At 40.7% G+C, this 22,522-nt stretch overlaps 1 protein-coding gene across 16 annotated transcripts in view; it reads left to right on the forward strand.

Moving 5' to 3' along the window:
• MYCBP2 (MYC binding protein 2) overlaps window positions 1–22,522 on the forward strand; it is a 210,416-nt gene that overhangs the window by 170,234 nt on the left and 17,660 nt on the right. For 13 of the 16 annotated variants that reach the window (XM_052705771.1, XM_052705773.1, XM_052705776.1 and 10 more), the window contains 13 exons: window positions 633–790; window positions 1,433–1,632; window positions 2,023–2,172; window positions 2,592–2,752; window positions 3,320–3,476; window positions 4,070–4,294; window positions 5,137–5,202; window positions 15,951–16,190; window positions 16,326–16,424; window positions 17,138–17,218; window positions 17,742–18,008; window positions 18,797–19,080; window positions 19,349–19,445. In XM_052705771.1, coding sequence (XP_052561731.1) covers window positions 633–790; window positions 1,433–1,632; window positions 2,023–2,172; window positions 2,592–2,752; window positions 3,320–3,476; window positions 4,070–4,294; window positions 5,137–5,202; window positions 15,951–16,190; window positions 16,326–16,424; window positions 17,138–17,218; window positions 17,742–18,008; window positions 18,797–19,080; window positions 19,349–19,445 — 2,185 coding nt within the window. The remainder of the gene's footprint in view (window positions 1–632; window positions 791–1,432; window positions 1,633–2,022; window positions 2,173–2,591; window positions 2,753–3,319; window positions 3,477–4,069; window positions 4,295–5,136; window positions 5,203–15,950; window positions 16,191–16,325; window positions 16,425–17,137; window positions 17,219–17,741; window positions 18,009–18,796; window positions 19,081–19,348; window positions 19,446–22,522) is intronic. The other 3 variants (XM_052705772.1, XM_052705787.1, XM_052705786.1) reach the window with 1 other exon arrangement.

Below are 22,522 nucleotides of genomic sequence, written 5' to 3' on the forward strand. Positions count from 1 at the left end.
AAAATTGTGGACACCATGGTTTCCTGAGGCCTATAGGAACAGCATAAGCTGGGAGTTCTGCAGACTGCAGACTCTAAGAAGTCCACTGAAGGTAAGGAGCAGAACATGTCAGAGACATAGCTGTAGCAAATGAAAATTGACTTGAACGCTGGAGATGTTCAAAACATTGCCTTCACTTAATACTCTAAATTTCAATTGGCTTGCATAATAAAAATTCATTTCATAGGTGCTTTTACATGCATTCTCAGTACAATTTTGCCTGAAACTTCAATTCAGGTATCATCAGAATGTTTGTGTTCTCTCTGAAAAATACCGAAATTGTTTGAACTTATGAGTTACATTATTATATTTTTTATGAAGTCTTCTCATGCTTTTTCATCATATACAATTCTAACGTGTTTTTTCTTTTCCAGGGTATAAACAGTTTTTATATATAAAATGTATATATATATAAATGTATATATATAAATGTATATATAGTATAAATGTTTTTAGGTACATCAAACAAACTTTCATGCAGCAGTAGCATTGTTATTATTGAATGCATGTTCCTTTATTTAATACGTATGCATAACTTGAAAACACTGTACATATTTACTAATGAATCTTTAATTTCTCTGATTCCTTTGTAGTTTGGAAACCAGTCCAATAACAGATACAGACCTTGCAAAGCGCACAGTTTTTCAAAGGTCATATTCAGTTGTTGCATCAGAATATGACAAACAGCACTCCATTTTGCCAGCACGTGTAAAGGCAATCCCCAGGCGACGAGTTAACAGTGGAGATGCAGGTAAAAGTGCAGACATTGGAAAAATATTGGAAAAATATTTTGTCTAAATCTGACGATGGAGATAGTGAAGAAAGTTTTAGTATCAGTATACAGTCAGGTTTTGAAGTCATGAGTCAGGTCAGTATTATGCTTCTCTCTCAAAAGCAGAGATCAACTATGAACAGCATGTAGTTCCTGTAACGATTCTGGTGGAATGAAAAAAAAAAAAAATTTGAGGATGTCGCATTGGACTTATCGTTATTCTTGGAAACTGTAGACAATTCTGTATTTAAATATACATATACATATATATAATTGCTTTTATTTCTCTTAAACAACCAATATTTTATTAATAATCTGCACAGGACTAAGCCTCAGAAAATATCAGGGATTACTACAGTTCTGAAATTTGTGGTTCATGTTCTGTGTTTAATTTAAAAGCTAACATGGTAGTTTCTTGATGATATTGTCTGCTTATATTCTCAGTTGAAGCATCATTTTTCCATGCTGGTTTTTTTTCAATACGTTTTTTTTCTGATAATAAAAAAAAAAAAAAAGTTTATCAATTCTGAAATTTCTCTGCTGCTTTTTATTTTTACTGTGGCTGTAAAATGAAAATGCACAAGCAACCTAATGTATGCATATTTTTTTGCTTTTGAATAGAAGTGGGGTCCTCTCTCCTGAGACATCCATCTCCTGAACTTTCTCGGTTAATCTCCGCCCACAGCTCTCTTTCCAAAGGAGAGAGAAACTTCCAGTGGCCTGTGTTGGCATTTGTAATCCAGCATCATGATCTGGAAGGACTTGAAATAGCAATGAAACAAGCCTTACGGAAATCTGCTTGCCGAGTATTTGCCATGGAGGTATTAATGTACTAACGGATTGTTTGTGATTATAATAGGACATATGTAATTTCTGTGTGTTTTTCTTGTGGCTTTTTATTTATAATTTTCATATAAGTATAAAAGCGAGAAAAAAACATTTTAAAACTTGACTTTTATGAATGTATTATGAACTCTAGAAGTTAAGAATACAAAAATATTACCTGAAAATCTTCTTCAATAATATGTTTGTTGTCTGGAAATACATCTGTCGTTTTAATAGATTCTTTAAGTTATTGAGCAAGGCTTTACGTGGAGGGCTCTGCATAATTATTTAACTGTCCAAAAGCATCAGTATATCTCTTTACATGAAGTGTTTTTATCCTAGTTTATGTACTTAATTGGAAATTCCCTGTGTGTGTTTTATTTTAGGCTTTTAACTGGCTTCTTTGTAATGTCATTCAAACAACTTCTCTTCATGATATTTTATGGCATTTTGTGGCTTCCCTGACTCCTGCACCTGTAGAACCTGAAGAGGAGGAGGATGAAGAAAATAAATCAAATAAAGAAAATGCAGAACAAGTATGTGAGGTTGAGAAATAAATTCAATATCTTCCTTGATCTTTGCTAATAACTCAGAAATGATTTTGGTATATGTGAAAAGGATCCTTACCCCCTCTCTGTGAAACAAAACTTTACCTATGGAATTTAAATTTTTAGTATAAACTGTACTTGACCTCAAAAGAGGTCAAAAATAGTCACAGTTGAATTACTTTTTCCTCTAAAATTATCAGATTTTGTATGATTATGAATTCCTGTCTTTTAATGCATTAGTTTTATGATTATTCTTAGGTGTGAGGAAAAAAAACAAAACCAAACGAAGTCATTAGCAAAGCGCTAATCTAGTGCCAGAAAGCCCCACATCCTGCAACCTACTGTTTGCTTTAACTTTTTTTTGTATGAAAGTCTGTTAACAAAATACAAATTGCTTTGCATTTAAGGAGAAAGACACAAGAGTGTGTGAACATCCTCTGTCTGATATAGTGATTGCTGGGGAAGCAGCTCATCCATTACCCCACACTTTTCACCGTCTACTCCAAACGATCTCTGATCTCATGATGTCTCTGCCCAGTGGTAGTGCATTACAGCAAATGGCCTTAAGGTAAGCACAAAATAAAATAATTCTTAGGAGACTGAAAACATCCTAAATGTTATAGGTGAACAGATTTTGCAGTATAGATTCAAAGTTGAAAACATCTTTATGTTTCCTGTAAGAAAGTAAGTGTGCATTTCCTTACGTTTAGAAAGATACATGTAAAATATGTATGTAGGTGTTTTTATGTGTACTGGTATAAAAGATTTTTAGAGAAAATATATTTCCTCTAAAGTTCTGTATTGCCTACTATTTTAAAATAGGTTTTCTATTGAAGAATGTGGTACTATCTGCATGTGTAGTATACTTTTTACTCAAAAATCTGTCACCTGAATAGTCTCCGTAAGCTTTTTCCTGTGTCTTGATGCTGAAGTTGCAAATTGAATAATAATGATTCTATTTTGTTTATTCCTGTTTTCTTTAAAAAGTAGGAACAAATTATCCTGCAAATATTTGAAGTTAAATGTTTCTTCAATACATTTTGAGAAACAAAAATGTATAATAGCATTCTTTGCTGGTGGGTTGTATCTTTTAATGGGTATTCAAAGTATCAAAATCTGCTAAATGTGTTTCCAGGTGTTGGAGTCTCAAATTCAAACAATCTGACCATCAGTTCCTGCACCAGAGCAATGTTTTCCATCATATCAACAATATTTTGTCTAAATCTGACGATGGAGATAGTGAAGAAAGTTTTAGTATCAGTATACAGTCAGGTTTTGAAGTCATGAGTCAGGTCAGTATTATGCCTCTCTCTCAAAAGCAGAGATCAACCATGAACAGCATGAGTTCAGTTTTTAAGTGCTAAATAGTTCCAGTTTTTAACTTGCTCACATCTTTTTTCCTTCTACTCTTCTGAGGAGCCAAGATTAATACTTCTAATGAATAGCTCTAAATTGTTTTCTTCTGCTCATTAATACATTTACACGTTTACCAATGGGTTTATCTGTTAGCCAATGGTATTTCCTTTGGTTTAAAGGCCGGAATAATTTGAACTGACAAATGGCTTCTTTAATTCAAAGAACACATCTCCTAACTGGAGAGAAAAAGTGTAAGATTTTTCTGGTGTAAATAGTGCCTGCATTTGGGCTTTGTTAGAGTGGTGAGGTGCTGGAACAGGTTGCCCAGGGGGGCTGTGAATGCCCAATCTCTGGAGGCATTCAAGGCCAGGCTGCATGGGATACTGGGCAGCCTCATCTCGTGGGTGGCAACACTGCCTGTGGCAGGGGTTGGAACTAAATGATCTTTAAGGTCTTCTCCAGCCAAAGCCATTCCATGATTCCATGATTGGTTTAATAAATTTTTAATATTTTCTGTTTGCTTTCACAGGAACTGTGTATAGTGGTTTGTCTAAAAGACCTAACAAGCATTGTTGACATTAAAACATCAAGTCGACCTGCCATGATTGGTAGTTTAACAGATGGATCTACAGAAACATTCTGGGAGTCAGGAGATGAAGATAAAAACAAAACTAAAAACATCACAATTAACTGTGTGAAAGGAATCAATGCACGCTATGTGTGTGTTCATGTAGACAATTCCAGAGATCTTGGGGTAAGAGAAAAAAGAAATGAGAAATGAAAAACAAAAATGCATAGTCAGCTATATATAATTCATCTTTCAAGAAACACAATGTTGTCCATCCAGTTGATTGTGTTACTTCAATTCAGAACTTCACATTTTAAAATAAATTTTCTTTTTCCTGTGGTTTTGAAAGCAGACCTGATATAATGAAATTGATGATGAAACGTGTAATTTACATGAACCTGAGAAATGTAATTCTTAATGGCCTGTTCAATTTCACATGCATTTTCAAGCATCTAAGTATTTAATAGGATTATTTCTCTGCTTGTCATTTCTGTAGAAGCACTCAAATAATGAACTTTCATAAGATGCAAACTATTTTGTAGACTTTCTAGACTCTAACAATGTACAGTTGTCCACTATGTCCTACATGAAGATTCCTACCTTTTTGCCTCCATTTGTGTTCTGTATAGTGATAGTACTTCATAAAACACAGAATTGTTATATGTAGGGAAATTATAGCATACTTAAGTAACTTAATATACCAATTTGGTAATGCCAGTAGGCCTCAACTTAACATCTCAGAACTGTATCACCGTGATAGTAAAGACTTCTTAAGTTATTAGATTTGTTTTTATAGGTCTGGACAGTATTGCTACAAATATATATTTATTTCAGATAGAACTTTTAATACAAACACATATACTGAGCTGTATTTTGGAATTCTTTGTCCTTGGTCTTGATCACTGTTAATTTTTATTCATTTATTTATTTTTAAAATGATGAAACAAGTTGTATGAAACTCTCTTAATGGGGAAGAAATTGAATGCTTTTTAGTTTAAGTTTTTTATTGTTTTCCTTGTCTGTTGTAGAACAAAGTGACTTCAATGACTTTCCTAACTGGTAAGGCAGTAGAAGATCTCTGCAGAATAAAGCAGGTAACCATTTTAACTGTTGACATTGGAAAAATTGGAAAAATTTCAGGGTTGTTCTTTTTTGTTGTTTTCTTGTTGTTGTTTTGATACAGAGTTTCTGAGCAAATATTCTCTATTTCTCATGGCAGATAAATTGTTTTGCAAGTATCACATTTAATGTTCTTAGAAAATACTGTTATTAAATAGTGCTATTTTCTTAGAAAATACTATTATTAATAACAGAGTTTTTATATATACTGAATATTGGTCAAAACTTTTACTCATGAGCATTAATTACTGGAACAGAAAAGGTGATTTTAAAATGTTCCTTGAATTTTTTCATTACCATAGCTGAAAGGGTAAGAGATAGTGTAGAATGTTTTTGAAATAGACAGTTTAGCTTGTGTTTTATAAGGTCCAACAAACTGTTTGGCTTATTTTAGGTATATACGTAACTAAATATGCCTGAAATAATTGTATGGTGTATGCTGTTAGATACTCAGACGCTCAGCTGCTCTGTGTTGTATTGTCATTAGATTTTATCTGCTACATGGAATCATTTTTCATTAGAGGAGGGCAGCTTAAGGCTGAGCATAAGTAGGACACTATGAAGAGAAGAAAAAAATTATGTACCTTCCACATAAGCTATCTACTGTATATTCATAGCACTCATTTTTCCATCACTTTTAGTTCTCAAGTATCTTATTGACCTCTGTCCAGAGTTTATGATTCAAAACAGTATTCAATAAGGGCACTGAGTGCCATGAGGGCTGGAAGTTGGATCGGCCTGAGGGTAGTGAGGCCCTAAAGAGGGATCTGGACAGGCTGGATAGCTGGGCTGAAGCCAATGGGATGAGGCTCAACAAGACCAAATGCTGGGTCCTGCACTTTGGTCACAACAGCCCCAGGCAATGCTACAGCCTTGGGGCGGAGTGGCTGGAGGACTGCATAGAGGAAATGGACCTGAGGGTATTGATTGATGCTCAGCTGAACATGAGCCAGCAGTGTGCCCAGGTGGCCAAGAAGGCCAATGGCATCTTGGCTTGCATCAGAGACGGTGTTGCCAGCAGGAACAGGGAACTGATTGTCCCCCTGTACTCAGCTCTGGTGAGGCTGCATCTTGAGTACGGTGTCCAGTTTTGGGCCCATCACTGCAAGAAAGACATTGAGGCCCTGGAGCGGGTTCAAAGAAGGGTGACAAGGCTGGTGGGGGTCTGGAGCACAGGCCTTATGAGGAGTGGCTGAAGGAGCTGGGATTGTTCAGTCTGGAGAGGAGGAGGCTCAGGAGAGACCTTATTGCTTTCTGTAACTACCTGAAGGGAGGTTGTAGTGAGCTGTGGGTCAGCCTCTTGTGTGACTGGTGATAGAACTAGAGGGAATGGCTTCAAGCTGTGCCAAGAGAGATTTAGGCTGGACATTAGGAAATGCTACTTGTCCGAAAGAGTGGTCAAGCACTGGAATGGGTTGACCAGGGAGTTGGTGAAGTCACTGACCCTGGAGATGTTCAAAGAACGTTTGGATGTTGTGTTGAAGGACATGGTCTAGTGAGAACTATTGGTGATAGGTGTATGGTTGGACTGGATGATCTTGAAGGTCTTTTCCAACCTTGGTGATTCTGTGATTCAATCTTTGCATTTCTGATACTAAACCAAATGATAAACACATTGTTTTTATGCGGAGAACAGTGCTTTGTATTTTGGCATGGATGTGTCCCATCAGATATACTTAAGGTTTAAAGTAGCAGTTCTCATTTGCAGCTCAGAACTTCTACTGTTTGTCTTACTGACAGTGGTAAAAATTTTCAAGAAGCAGCTGTCTTAACCATGTCACACTGACCTTTGTTGAGGTAACACTGATAACACTGAAATTCTGTACAGTGCAACTAGATGAGGGAGAGAGAGATGGCTTTGTTTTGCTCTACCTTTTATCCTCAGTGGGCATTTAAGGTAAAGATGCAGCTCCAAAGGATGTTTGATATCTGAATAAAGCGAACTTGGTTATAATTGTCTCATAATAAATAGTGAAGTATGAGTGTGCGGATTTATGTAGACAGATACAAAGTGTGTGTATGTGTATATGGTCTATACCTTTCTCTGAACCTTGTTAGTTTTCTCTGTGTCTTTGTATGCTTGAACACAGTGCCCAGGTTTTCTTTCCAGACTCACTTCCAGAGGATAGCAAGACTTCATTCATTCAGCTTTGTTTGCTCCTTGTTAAAACAGTCCTCTAGCACTTTTCCAGCAGGCTTTTTATCCTCTCATGCACCAACATGTAGTACCCCAACTCATGCATACCCTCTGTCTCATGATATTGAATAAAAAAATGTCAGTCCTGCCTGCTGCATCACATTTCATGCAGGCATAGGATTAGTAGAAATGAAGGAGGAATAAATACTAGTTTGATTATACAGAGATTTTGGGACACTCAGGTTGCCCTTAGCAATGGCATGAGGCATGGTACCCTGTCATTTTATCTCCTGCAGTGGTGGCATTGAAGTTGAAATGGTACCATTCATTTGTTCTTTTTACAGTGATTAAGTCACAGCTCTCTTGAAGAGGCAATCAGTCAGTGTCTTCCAAAAAATTAATATTTCTTTTGCAGAGCTTTATGTGAATCAAGATAAGATAACTTAAGTACTGATAAAGTACAGGTATATTGGCCAGAAGAGACAGGCCAAAGTGAGTGTACCTCCTTTGGTAAATGTAAAAGGAGAACTTGCTTCTACAGACGAAGAGAATGCTGAAGTACTGAATGAGTTCTTTGCCTCAGTCTTCACTGGTAGCTAGGATTCCAGTACTTCTCACGTCCCTGAGCCCTGCCTCCCTAAACATCTAGGTGGGGACTGGGGTGGTAAATCCCTCCCATTGTGAGGACAGAGCAGGTCCGAGACTGCCTCATGAGACTGAATGTGTACAAGTCTATGGGGTCGCATGGAGTGCATCCTAGGGTTCTGAAGGAGCTGGCTGAGGTGGTTGCCGAGCCGCTCTCCATCATATTTGAAAAGTCGTGGCTCTCCAATGAGGTCCCAGATGACTGGAAGAAGGCTCATCTCACTCCCATTTACAAGAAAGGGAGCAAGGAGGACGCAGGGAACTACAGGCCAGTGAGCCTCACCTCTGTCCCTAGGAAGATCGTGGAACAGATCCTCCTGGATGACATGCTTGATCACGTGAGGAATGAGCGTGTGATCCGAGACAGCCAGCACAGCTTCACTAGGGGAAGGTCATGCTTGACCAATCTGGTGGCCTTCTGTGATGGAGTGATGGCATTGGTGGGCAAGGTCAAGGCAACCGATGTCATTTAGCTGGACTTGAGCAAGGCCTTTGACATGGTCCCTGTATAATCAATGGATATCAAGATGTTACAATTGTATAATCAATGGATATCAAGATGTTACAATATAATCAAGAGAGTTAGGCAAAGTGGACAACGATAACAAAAGAGAACAAAATGGGAGGCTTACCCTTCAGTTGGGCTCACCACAAAACACCAATAGAGATAATCTCCAGAAGAGATCCTTCCCCACTGGTAGCCAGCTCTTAAATAGGTCTAGGAGCAGCACAGGTGAATTGCCTCCTTTGGCTGACTCATGGCTTGCCTCAGGTGATCAATCAGAGGTTCAGGCCGTGACTCAGCAGTTCCCATACACTCCACCCCTTCACAGCATGAACCAATGATCAGGTTACCAAAAAGGTAAGCTTTCCCTAATACAGAGATCCGCTATATCACGACGCTTATACAATTTTATCACTACGTGTGTTGGTACAATTCAAGATGAGTGATGATCAGTGGATGTCCATACTCTTCTATGGGCCAGTGCTCGATGATGCGACTGGAGGCATGAGGTCCTGAGGTGCAGGTCCGTTCTATGTTCCATCAGTCCCATGCAGACCATCACCGGGTGTTGTACGTGATCTGACAGCAACACTGGAACACTTGATGGCATTTTGTTCCTTCCGGTGGTCCTGAAGGCTCACAGACTCACAGGGAGTAATATAGATGTTTCAGAGGTACCAGGAGGGGAAGGTCTGCTCTCCAGGGCAAGATACAGGCCGTATTTCTATCCTGGGTCAACACTTCTGCCTGTACTGGGGCACGTCCTGGCCGCCTGTACCACACTTTCTGGCTGGATATCTGCGGCTGTATAACGATATCAGGCACCAAGGGAGGTGTCCTGATCTGCCACAGGAACACGATGGGGGTCCCTTTAGCAATAAAGATCGGAGTGTTGACCACAATATCAGTAGGCCATGTACCTATTACTGGAGGGACTACTGAGCCTCCCATCTGCAATAGTCTCCCCCAAGGTGCAAGTAGGCCACACCACTTGGGTCCTACCTGCACCTTCCAGGGCCATTTTATTTTATGGGTAACCGGATCTAAATTCTCAGGGGCAGGGAGCAGAAGATTATTTTCCTTACCAATCTGGGGTCTTACCTGATGATCAGTGCCTGTAATTTGGATCCCAAGCGGGGTGGCCCATGTCGTCTGCAACATTCTCAGGGCACTGGGTCTGCCGTCTCGAGATCTTTCATTCAGGTCCCGCAGGGTTTCATACAGTCTTTTCGTCCACCCCTGCAAGGACTAGGAGTCTGTCTTCAGGGCAGCCTTAAGAATACCGTTATAATGTTCAATGAGGCCTGCCCCCTTTGGATTATGTGGCAGGTGGAATCGCCATTCGATGTTATTTTCTTCTGCCCAGTGCTGTATTGTTGCACCAGTAAAATGAGTCCCTTGGTCTCTCTCGATGACTTGAGGTGTCCCGTAGGCAGACATCAGTTTAGTGAGTGCCTTGACGGTATATGCCTGGTTTGCTTTCGGTACTGGATAGGCCTGCAGTAGCCCACTTGCAGTGTCGACACAGGTCAGGGCGTATCTTGCCCCTTCGGAACGAGGAAGGGGTCCGATGTAATCGACCTGCCATCTCTGGAGAGGATTGTGTCCCCTAGCAAGATGGGCTGTTGCTTCGGGCAACGATCTCGGTCTCATCTTGGAGCAAGCGTCGCAATCCTGGCATGCCTGGACAATATCAGATAGTTGTATGGGCAGTCCCCATGCTTTAGCAGCTGCCCACATTGTCTTTTGTCCCGCATGCCATAGCTTCTGATGTAACCAGCGGGCGATGTTCTCAGATGGTGAATTCTCAATCCACCGAACTCGGGCCAGTGTGTCAGCTTCATCGTTTCCCGGTGACTGTAGGGGCTGATGACCAGAAACATGGTAGACACATGCAGTCCTGTGTTAGACCGTATTCCATATATCTAACCACATGCCTTTGCCCCAGATCGGTCGGGCGTGGATAGTCCATTCCTGGGTGGCCCACTGTGCAATCCAAAGAGTGAGCCCCCGGTACACAGCCCAACTGTCTGTGCAGATGTTCAGGATACCATCACCAGGTTCCTTTTTTATAACCATCCACACGGCTTGCAGTTCTGCTCATTGGCTGCTCTGACCATCCCCCTCATTGAACCAGATTGTCTGGGTGGAAAGATGGTGTGCTATTGCTCTCCACTTGCTCGGGTTGCCCTTGCTGGACCCATCTGTGTATCAGGCATCTTCAGGGATAGGATATTTTCCCCCCTGAATGGGACTCTTCTCTGGTGGAGCGACCAGTATTTCTTTTGGTGTATCACTGTGATACGTAACTGGGCCTAGGATCTTCTGCAGTTCTTCTTTCTAGGGTGATGAAGACAGACTGCTCCTTTGGCTGAGATAGGCGACCCATCGTGCCACTGTTTGTGCTTGGGCCACCCCTGTCTTAGGAAGGTGGGTCAGATCTTTCACCCACCCCTGAATCAGCAGAGTGGTCTTGACTATAACTGCAGCTGTTTGAGTTATTGGCTCTACTGCCTGTAATGCCGAATAGGCAGCCAGTAACTGTTTTTCAATCATACTGTATCTTTCTTCTGCTCCGTGCCAAACCTGAGACCAGAAACCAATGGGGGTCCAAACAGAGCTCTGGCATTGCCACAGGCCCCAGCCAAAGCCGTCTTGAGTAACATGAACATCCAACTCAGCTGGGAGGGTAGGATCGAATATACCCAATGCCTGAGCTTGTTTAACTGCCAGTTTTGCTTGTTGGAAAGCATCCTGTTCGGTCTTCCCCCAGTCCCATAGCTGCCCCTTTTTTTGAGTCTGTACAGTGGCCTTAGCAGCTGCGCTAGGTGAGGTATAAAGGAACACCAATAACCCAATATACCCAGAAACTCTTGCAGCTGCTTTGATGTTGTAGGAACTGGGAACGCCTGAACCTTATCTATAACAGCACTGGGTAGCACTTTGGTCTTTCCTGACCAAACCACCTCCAGGAATTTTACAGACAGGCCTGGACCTTGCAACTTTTGGGGATTTATAGCCCATCCCCTCTGTTGTAAATAGGCGGTTAATGAATCCACCGCCTGTCCTACTGCCTCTAGTGAGTCGGATGTCAACAGGAGATCATCAATATAGTGATATAGGTTAACATCATCAGGTTTTCTCCAATCAGCCAGGTCACACGCCACTAGATTGTGACAATACGTTGGTGAATGCACGTACCCCTGTGGCAGGATCTGAAAGGTCCACTGCCTGCCTCCCCATGTAAACGCAAACTGATCTTGCAATTCCTCAGCAATTGGGATACTGAAGAATGTATTTGCTAGATCTAGGACACAACGATAGGTTTTTATCTCCCTACTCAATGTGTCCATTAGGGAGGCCATATTGGGTACGGCCACATGAATAGGCGGCGTGACCTTATTTAATTCTCTGTAATCCACATCCTCCATGTGCCATCCAACTTTCGCACTGGCCATATGGGGGAGTTATATGGGCTGTGTGCAGGTCTTATAATACCCACTTTTTCTAATTCCTGCACCGTTCTTGATATTTCATCTTGCCCACCCGGGAGTCTATACTGTCTAACATTAGTAATCCGGCGCGGTTTCAGCACGCAAACAGGCCCATGTTTTGCATGGCCTCTTAATATTGCCTGCACCGCCCGGATACTGATACATCTTTGTCGAAGTCTGAACTCTCCCATAGTTGTTTGGAGAGCCAGACCCTATAGAATATCTATGCCCAGGATGTATTCTTGGACTGGGGCAATAGACACCTTGTACTCCCCAGGTGGGAGACGCCCAACCCCCAATTTTAACCATGTTTGAGTGACAGAAATAGTCTATCCCCCAAAACCACAAATCATCACTCTGTCACCATCAAATTTTCCCGGATCTCCATAGATAATTGATGTTTCTGCTCCTGTGTCCACCAATGCCATAACTCTTTGAATATTTTTTCGGGACCAATAAATTGTTAATTCTACACAGGGCCTCCGGTGTGGAGGCCCTACGGGGACTAACATCCCTTGTCACTCCATGAACTGTGCTAGGGCCAATTCTTTTGCTTCCGACGGCTGAGGCATTGTGGCCCGATACACCTGAGGTGGCTTTTTTTTCTTATTTGAAACAATAAAATCTTCTAGGTTCCATGTTGTTGTTGGAACCCTCTCTATAGCTCTTACCCTTGATTTCTCAGGGTAGCTCTGGAATTTTTGATTGTCCTTTAGTTGCCTCCAGAGCTGGAGAAGGACGTGGTTGGGCTGGCGGTCGATCTTAGCAAATTGGACCCCAGCCCAAATTAAATCATTAAACATTTGTTTTCGGGATACCCTTATGGGTCCCGATGGAGGAGCTCGAGTAGTCAGCATTTGGTTTTATTTACCAGCAGGACCTCTGCTTCCTCCAAAAACCAAATATTGCGCCTAGCCCGCAGGCGTTCTGTTTCTCCCAAGTCAGCAACTAACTGGGCAGCCTGCTGGACTACGGCTTCTGATGCTACAAGGGGATTTAATATGGAGACTAGGGTGCCGTACAGATGGGAGGGAGCTTGCTGTAAAATTAAATCTCTCATCCCTGCTGAAAATTTAACCATATCAGGGCCATCAAATGTATCTTCATAAATAGCCTCTCTTACACCCAGTTCGCAGATGTAATTTTGAAGGTCCTCCATGGAGGACCACATGCCTGTATGTAAAGGTATGTCTGATTTATTCGGCTGCCATTAACCATTCTAGTATAGAATGGTTTTCATCACGATATTGATTACCCACATATAACCTTTGTCTGAGAGCAGGATGGACAGTCATGGTGGCCAACTTGGATATTTCCAGGCCATTCACCAAGACACTTTCTGCTCCAGAATCCCACAGTCTTAATAACCAAGCTGGCACACTTTCTCTAGGCTTCTGCCGAAATCGCTGTACTAAGTCCATCAATTCTGTTGCCATGTATGGCCGAGCCATTACATGTAAATGAGTCTGGGCAGGGGGCCACTGATCAGGCGGCACCCCTACCGGTCTGTCCTGTACTTTTTTTTGTTTTCTGGGTTATGACAGGATGGACTTCCAGTGGATCGGTCAGAATTGGACATTCAAGGTCTGATTTGGATTTCTTGTTCTCCTGATCAATGAAGTCTGTTGATTCAGGAGTCTGGTCATCATTTATTGAAGTGTTACGAATTTGGCCTACGGGAAGATGTAGAATTGGCTTCTTCCCTGTTAAAACGCTAAGTTCATGCTCCAGCTTTTCCATGTGGTCTTTCAAAAGCTGATTTTCAGTTTCTAAAGTATTATTTCTTATATCCGCATGATTTAAGGCACTTAATAGTGGCCATGCCACCATGGAGGCAGCCAGTTGTTTTTCTTTAGTGCTAAGGACATCCTTGCTAAGTCCTTGAAAATAGTCCACCATGCGGTATGGGGAGATATTGCCCATAACGCGTAAGGGACCCCATTTTTCGGGGTATTAACGGCTAACTCATAATAGGGGGATCCCTCAAATCCTGGGATCTGCCCTGGAATCATTTTCTCTAGAGGAATATTGTTCCCCCCCTTGACCCATTTATAGAAATTCCAAAGAAAATACATGATGTTAATTTTAGTATATTTGGCCTGCCTGGCTCGCCAAGTGTATAACCAATGGATATCAAGATGTTACAATTGTATGATCAATGGATATCAAGATGTTACAATATAATCAAGAGAGTTAGGCAAAGTGGACAACGATAACAAAAGAGAACAAAATGGGAGGCTTACCCTTCAGCTGGGCTCACCACAAAGCACCAATAGAGATAATCTCCAGAAGAGATCCTTCCCCACTGGTAGCCAGCTCTTAAATAGGTCTAGGAGCAGCACAGGTGAATTGCCTCCTTTGGCTGACTCATGGCTTGCCTCAGGTGATCAATCAGAGGTTCAGGCTGTGACTCAGCAGTTCCCATACAGTCTCCCACCACGTTCTTATCTCCAAACTGGAGGGATGTGGATTTGATTTGTGGACCACTCGATGGATAAGAAACTGGTTGAAAGGCCACAGGCAGAGGGTGATCATCAATGGCTCTGTGTCCAGGTGGAGGCTGGTAATGTGCGGCATTCCCCAAGGGTCTGTCTTGGGACTGCTGCTCTTTAACATCTTTATCAGTGACATCGATGATGGAATCGAGTGCACCCTCAGCAAGTTTGCTGATGACACCAAGCTGAGTGGTGCGGTTGACACGGTGGAAGGAAGGGATGCCATTCAGAGGGACCTCAACAGACTAGAAAGGTGGGCCCAGGTGAACCTAGTGAGGTTCAACACGGCAAAGTGCAAAGTTTTGCATTTGGGCAGAGGAATCCCAAGCATTCATACAGAGCAGTCCTTGAGAGCAGCCCTGCAGAGAAGGACCTGGGGGTCTTGATAGATGAAAAACTTAACATGAGACAGAAGTGTGCCCTTGTGGCTTCGAAGGCAAATGGTATCCTGGGCTCCATCAGAAGAGGGGTGGCCATCAGGGACAGGGAGGTGATTGTCCCTCTCTACTCTGCTCTTGTGAGGCCCCATCTGGAGTACTGTGTCCAAGTGTGCAACCCCCAGTATGAAAAAGACGGGGAGCTGTTGGAGAGGGTCCAGAGGAGAGCCACAAAGATGATCAGGGGACTGGAGCGCCTCCCCTATGAAGACAGGCTGAGGGAGCTGGGCTTGTTCAGCCTGGAGAAGAGAAGGCTGCGGGGTGACCTCATTGCAACATTTCAATACTTAAATGGAACCTACAAACAGGAGGGGAATCAACTTTATGAAATGGTAGAGAACGGCATGACAAGGGGAAATGGTTTTAAGTTGAGGGAGGGAAGATTTAGGTTGGATGTCAGGGGGAAATTCTTTACTGTGAGAGTGGTGAGGTGCTGAAACAGGCTGCCCAGAGAGGCTGTGGATGCCCCGTCCCTGGAGGTGTTCAAGGCCAGATTGGATGAGGCCATGGGAAGCCTGATCAGTATTAGATGGGGACATTGGTGTCCTTGCATGTGGCAGGGAGTTGGAGATTCATGATCCTTGAGGTCCCTTCCTACCCTGGCCATTCTGTGATTCTGTGATATACATGCATTATATTTTGAGGTAAATTATGGTAATTTTTATTTTTTAACAAAAAGTAGTAAATAAGCAAACATCAATTCAAAGTGAATGCTTTGAATGTGTGAATTTTTGCTTAGAAGATAGAGTGACTAACAGTTCCTGTTTTTTAATAGTCTCTGAAGACGAAAATAGTGTCTGTATGTCATTGTATTTATGAGTTGATTATTCTGAATTCACATTTTTGAATATTTATATAATTAAACAGAGCAATATTACTGCTCTGAATAAAAAATGTATTGCAGATGGTGCATTGATTCCAGTGTTACACAGTGGATTTGCTTTAAAATTATGAGTATTTTTGTTTGATGTTTCTGTGTCAGTTCCCATCTTTATTTTCCTGTTTAATAGGTAGACTTGGATTCAAGACATATTGGCTGGGTAACGAGTGAACTTCCTGGGGGTGATAATCACATCATCAAAATTGAATTGAAGGGTCCTGAGAACACACTCAGAGTTCGACAGGTGAAAATTCTTGGATGGAAAGATGGCGAAAGCATTAAAATAGCAGGCCAGATTTCTGCAAGTGTAGCTCAGCAAAGAAACTGTGAATCTGAGACACTGCGAGTATTCCGACTTATTACATCTCAGGTAGGACTTTCATGTGTTGTACAGTGAAATTTACTATAATTTCTGTGCTTTCAGTGCTGCTTGTTTTAATGTAAAATGTCACCTCTGCGCAACTTTATCATGGAGATAAGGTAGTTATCACTTCCTTTCTTCCAGGTTTTTGGAAAACTCATCTCTGGTGATGCTGAGCCAACTCCAGAACAAGAAGAAAAAGCCCTCCTGTCTTCCCCAGAAGGAGAAGAAAAAGTACACAATGTATTTATTTGTATTCTCTCAATATTGCAATGGTGAAAAAATTATCCAGGATGATTTTCACTTTTTTTTTTTTTTTTTCCAGTAGTAATAGTAAATATTTATTGGGGCATATGTGTTTAATGGAAACACCATACCCTGGTGACTCAAATCATGTTTAAATATACAGAAGTACTTAACACCTGCAGTAATGGTCAGCCTGACAATCTTTATTGCTTAATATCTTCTTCTTGAAGACAGAAAGTGTTCTGTTGATGTTTGGATAAAAAGTATTTTAAAAACCCCACTGGTATCCTTTTAGCTGGTATACTGGTATATATTCTTGCAAGGAGCAGTTTAATAAGTGTGTGTTCCCTGATTCTTTTCTTGCAAAATATATTAACTTTATAGAAAGTGAAAAGTATATTTCATGCAGTGCTCTACAAAAACATAATCAGAGATTGTATTAAGGTAGATGAGGAAACTGAATCTCAAATAAATGCGCTTCACTTGTTTCACTTATTACCTGATTTTGTGTTCAAATTTCCTCTTACTCATAAAGAAAAAAAAAATACTAACCAGTATTAAATATTTTCTGCTTATATATCTTGCTTCTGTGCAACAAAAAGCTGCAAATTTTTAGAGCAAAGTTTGTTGGTACTTCATATTAATGGCTACAGAAGTTAGGATTTGTTCTTGGCACTCTTGATCTAATACTAAGTACTCTTTTTATGAAGGCAACATCAGATGCAGACCTGAAAGAGCACATGGTAGGGATCATATTCAGCCGGAGCAAACTGACAAATTTGCAAAAGCAGGTTTGTTCACTCTGAAATACTTTCAGTATTATAATGTTATAATAAATATGTACCTTATATGTATATTACATTATAATAGTATGTTATAATAAATATATTAATTTTCAGGAAATACAGAACCTCTTATTTGACATTACACCTTCCATTGTTCTGTGTTATCAGACACTGAGTTTCATTTTGATTTAACGTGTTATTGGTAAAATGAAAATATGCTTTCTAAAATCTTTTCCCAGAGAGTAAACTAAACAAAATACTAAAAAGATCTTTGTAATTTTCCAGAGTGAAAATGAGCAAATTCAATATTAAATATAAATATTCATTCCAAAGAACTTTATCTAAATGTTCTAAATTGAAATCTAAATTTGTTCTTAATTTCAATTCCGTAATGTTGAGAAATAATTTAAGTATAGGACAAATTTTACTGGTTTTCCATTTTTGTCATAGCTATGCATACTTAAAACACAAGTAATAACACTCTAAAAGTTTTTAGGAGTTAACTGTGTATTTGGATTCCACTTGCTAGGTATGTGCTCATATAGTCCAGGCCATAAGAATGGAAGCAACCCGTGTGCGTGAGGAATGGGAGCATGCCATCTCTAGCAAAGAGAATGCCAACTCACAACCTAATGATGAAGATGCTTCTTCTGATGCGTATTGCTTTGAGCTGCTGTCAATGGTTCTGGCATTGAGTGGTTCCAATGTAGGCCGGCAGTATCTGGCTCAGCAGCTGACTCTGCTCCAGGATCTCTTCTCGTTATTACATACCGCTTCTCCGAGGGTGCAGAGACAGGTGAGTGCTAAGTATTCCTTATCCATCCTGGTATTCATAGAAAAGAGTCTTAACAAAGGTATAATAATGAACTTGATAATATGTACTCGAACTGGTGGTTTTTTGAAATAGAATTTTGGATTTTCACTTAAAAATTATTTTGCTAGTCATATTCAGGCTATTTCACATAAGAAAAAAAAATCTAAATAAAACAACTCAATTTAGATCCAGATCAGTTAGCACAGATTTCCTATCCAAAAGCACCAAGTTTGAGTATCACAAGGAAAATTAAAAAAGAGTGAGGGAGGGTACTATGGAAGTACCAAATTAAGAATCCTTAATTCTTAATACCTCAAGAAAAGTATTCTCTGTTTTCAAAAGTCTCAAGTGTCTCTAAGTGTTTTACTACAGTTTCTGACATCTAAAGATTGTATACAGAATGAGTATGTAATATGCCAGCAATTTAAAGTATTACACACATCTGTATTTCAGAAATTTCATTAGAAAGTTCAGTACAAAGCAGGTTTTCATTATTACATGAAGATGAAGGTGTTTTTTGTGTGTTTGTGTTCGGGTGTTTTTTTGTTTTGTTTCTTTTTTTTGAGTGGTATTTGTTCTGGACTCTTAAGCCTTGTCTCAGTATTATTAACAGTTATTTCAAAGCAAGATAGAAACCTTTTAGAATTTCTTACAATTGTGATTTGAATACACAGAGTACATACATTCTGTCTTACAGAACAATTTGTAATTATTGTTTGAAAGCTCCATCTCTTGTGTTAAGAATTGTGATATTTTGATTCTTTTTCCAGGTAACATCGCTACTAAGGCGTGTTTTGCCTGAGGTAACCCCTAGTCGCCTGGCTAGTATCATAGGAGTGAAGTCTCTTCCACCAGCGGATATAAGTGATATTATTCACTCAACAGAAAAAGGAGATTGGAATAAACTGGGTATTTTAGATATGTTTTTGGGATGCATTGCCAAAGCTCTCACTGTACAGCTAAAAGCCAAAGGAACTACTATTACTGGGACAGCTGGCACTACCGCAGGCAAAGGAGTTACTACAGTCACACTTCCAATGATCTTCAATTCCAGGTTTGTTTAAAAATACATATATGTTCTCCAGCAAAAGTTATAAAAGAAATATATATTTTGAAGTCAGTTATGGTGCCCTTTATGATCTTTGTTTAATAGATGGGAAAAAAATGAATAACACTGACAATATAAGTCAAGTTACTAATAAATTTTATTGAAAAAATAAAAACCAACCCTGCACCAAATGTGTGCAGTATTTATTTTGGTGTATTTTGACAACTAATAACTAATTGAATTTATTTCATGCATTACAATGTGTTCTTTGTAGCTATATTCGGCGAGGTGAAAGCCATTGGTGGATGAAGGGTTCAACACCTACACAGATTTCAGAGATCATTATTAAGCTGATTAAGGACATGGCAGCAGTAAGTTTCTATGATTTAAATGTGATGTGAAATCAAATATTTCTGATAATGTATAATACATTTTTCCCATTAATTTCTCTTAAAATTAATATTGGGATGAGCTGTTGAAAATGAACTGGTCTCAAGAAGAAAATCATATACTCTTTTGGGCAGGGTCCAGGTCTAGAAGCAATAGAACTCATGTTCTGGTTCAGCTAAATAGAAGCTCAATATTCAAATGAACTTTCAGATGAGTCACAAGAAACTTAAGTAATAATCACTAATTTTCTGTCTCTTTCTACATTATTAACTTAGAAATTTGACTTTTTTTTTTAAGAGTCATGAGCACTCAGAGCTCTAATTGAAAAATAAAAGGTGTCTACAGTATGGTGATAGTGTATTTTTCACTTAACAGTGAATATGTATGTTTCATGAATGAAGTCTAGTTAAAAATGCACGTTAAGCTTCTTTTGGCCATCTATATAGGTTACTCCAAAAGTAATGCCTCCTATTCATTTCCATGGAAACTATAACAGATACAAAGAGATCAACAGCACTACTTGACAGAGCAAACTTTCAGCTACAAAAGACTGTTTTTCAACAGTCTTTACTATTATAATACTATTAATAGCTGTGCATTTTCATTAGTGATGGACCTGAGCGAGCCTGCATGCTATGCTCGTAAAAAAAAACCATCTGTACCAATAGAAGTGACTCAGTGCTTCACAGATGCTAAAATGGTGTTGATGGCAGGAAAATGTTGCCCATGCAGTCCATTTTTCATCCTCCTGAACAGACAGAAGTCAGAAAGTGTCAAATCTGAACTTCATAGTGGGTGTGGTGGGACAGTGCAGGCCATGGTCTTCAATCTAGTATGACCAATCTTATCATGTTGTAAGAGAAAGATTGTTTTCTTTCCTGGCCTCACTCTGGAAGTCTAAGCCTTCGGCTTAGACAGTGTCACAATGTACTGATCAGAGTTGATGGTTTGTCTGGGTTCCAGGAAATCCAGAAGAACCACATTTCCTAACCCAAAAGATAGCGCACATCACTTTACTCACTGAGGGCTGTATCTTGAGAACTTTTTATTTGATGGGGAATTCACATCACCACTCCATGGACTGTTCTTTTGACTTCAGCTCGTAGTGGTGACAGCAGATCACCAGTAATAATGCAATCCAGGACACTGCCACCTTCAGCCTTGTATTGATTCAATAAATTGCATACAGATGTTCCTTCCATTCCTGTGTGAGCAGTCAGTGAATATCAGTAGGTGACATTTTTTCCAGATGGAAGAATTCAGTGACACACCTTTGCTCCATACACACTTCCATGTCAGACTGTCCTGCTCCTGTGCAGCAACAACATGTAATGGAATATTGGCTGGGAGGTTCAACCTCTACTGCCCTGTCACTGCCCTTCACCTCTGATATTGTGGGTCAACATAATAAAATAGGAGGCATTACTTTTAGATCAGCTTTTGTACATTTATTGCTGATTAGTACTTTAGCCATCTGAGTTGAAATTTTCCATGAGTATATGTGTACAGTTAACAAATGTGCAGTTAGAAGAGTGGCTTGGTTACAATGGTATTTTAACAATTTATAGTTAGAGAAAATCAAAAAATGAAATGCTCTTTCATGGGCCAGTGCTTGGTGGTGTTACTGGAGGCATGCAGTCATGTGGTGCAGGTCCATTCTGTGCTCCGTCAGTCCCATGTAGACCATCACCAGGTGTCACACATGATCTGACAGCAACACTGGAATGCTTTGATGGTATTTCATTCTTTCCGGTGATCCTAGAGACTCATAGACTCTAAGAGAGTTTAAGGAGTTTCAGATGTTTCTGGTGTATCATGAGAGGAAGGTCTGCCCTCTAGGGCAAGAGACAGGCCGTATTCCTATCCTGGGTCAACAGTTCAGCTTGTACTGGGGCATGCCCCAGCTGCCTGTACCATACTGTTTGGCCAGGTACCTGCAGCTGCACAACTATATCAGGCACCAAAGGGGGTGTCTTGATCTGCCATAGGGACCCTTTTGCAATGAAGACCAGAGTGTTGACCACAATAACAGTAGGCCATGTATCAATTACTAGAGGTACTACCGAGCCTTCCACCTCCAATAATCTTCCCCCAAAGTGCAAGTAGGCCACACCACTTGGGTCCTACCTGCACCTTCCAGGGCCATTTTATTCTATGGGTACCTGGTTCTAAATTTTCAGGGGCAGGGAGCAGAAGATTATTTTCATTACCAATTTGGAGTCTTACCAGATCATCAGTGCTGGTAATTTGGATTCTAAGCAGGGAGGCCCATGTTGTCTGTAGCATTTTCAGGGCACTGGGTCTGCCGTTTTTAAGTCTTTCATTCAGGTCCCGCAAGGTTTCATAGAGTCTTTTTGTCCATCCCTGCAGGGATGGAGTCTGTCTTCAGGGCAGCCTTAAGAATACCGTCATACCTTTCAATGAGGATGCCCCCATTGGATAATATGGCAGGTGGAATCGCCATTCCATGCTGTTTTCTTCTGCCCAGCATTGTATCATTACGCCAGTAAAGTGAATCCCTTGGTCTCTCTCGATGATTTGAGGTGTCCCGTAGGCAGACATCAGTTTTGTGGGTGCCATGATGGTGTGTGCCTGGTTCACTCTCAGTACCGGATAGGCCTGCAGTAGCCCACTTGCAGTGTCAGCACAGGTCAGGGCGTATCGCACCCCTCAGACAGAGGAAGGGGCCCAATTTAATTGACCTGCCATCACTGGAGAGGATTGTGTCCTCTAGCAAGATGGGCTGTTGTTTCGGGCAATGATCTCGGTCTCATCTTGGAGCAAGCGTCATAGTCTGGGTGATGTCAGGTAGCTGTATGGGCAGTCCCCATGCTTTAGCAGCTGCCCACATTGTCTTTTGTCCCGTGTGCCATAGCTTCTCATGTAACCAATTGGCAATGTTCTCAGATGGTGAATTCTCAATCCATTGAATTTGGGCCAGTGTTTCCGCTTCATCATTTCTTAGTGATTGGAGGGGCTGGTGACCAGAAACATGGTAGACACATACAGTCCTGCATTTAACTGCATTCCATATGTCTAAACACGTCTTTCCCGCAGA

The sequence above is a fragment of the Tympanuchus pallidicinctus genome, unplaced genomic scaffold (genome assembly GCF_026119805.1).
Source record: "Tympanuchus pallidicinctus isolate F22 unplaced genomic scaffold, pur_lepc_1.0 scaffold6, whole genome shotgun sequence".
In the NCBI taxonomy this organism is placed as follows: domain Eukaryota; kingdom Metazoa; phylum Chordata; class Aves; order Galliformes; family Phasianidae; genus Tympanuchus; species Tympanuchus pallidicinctus.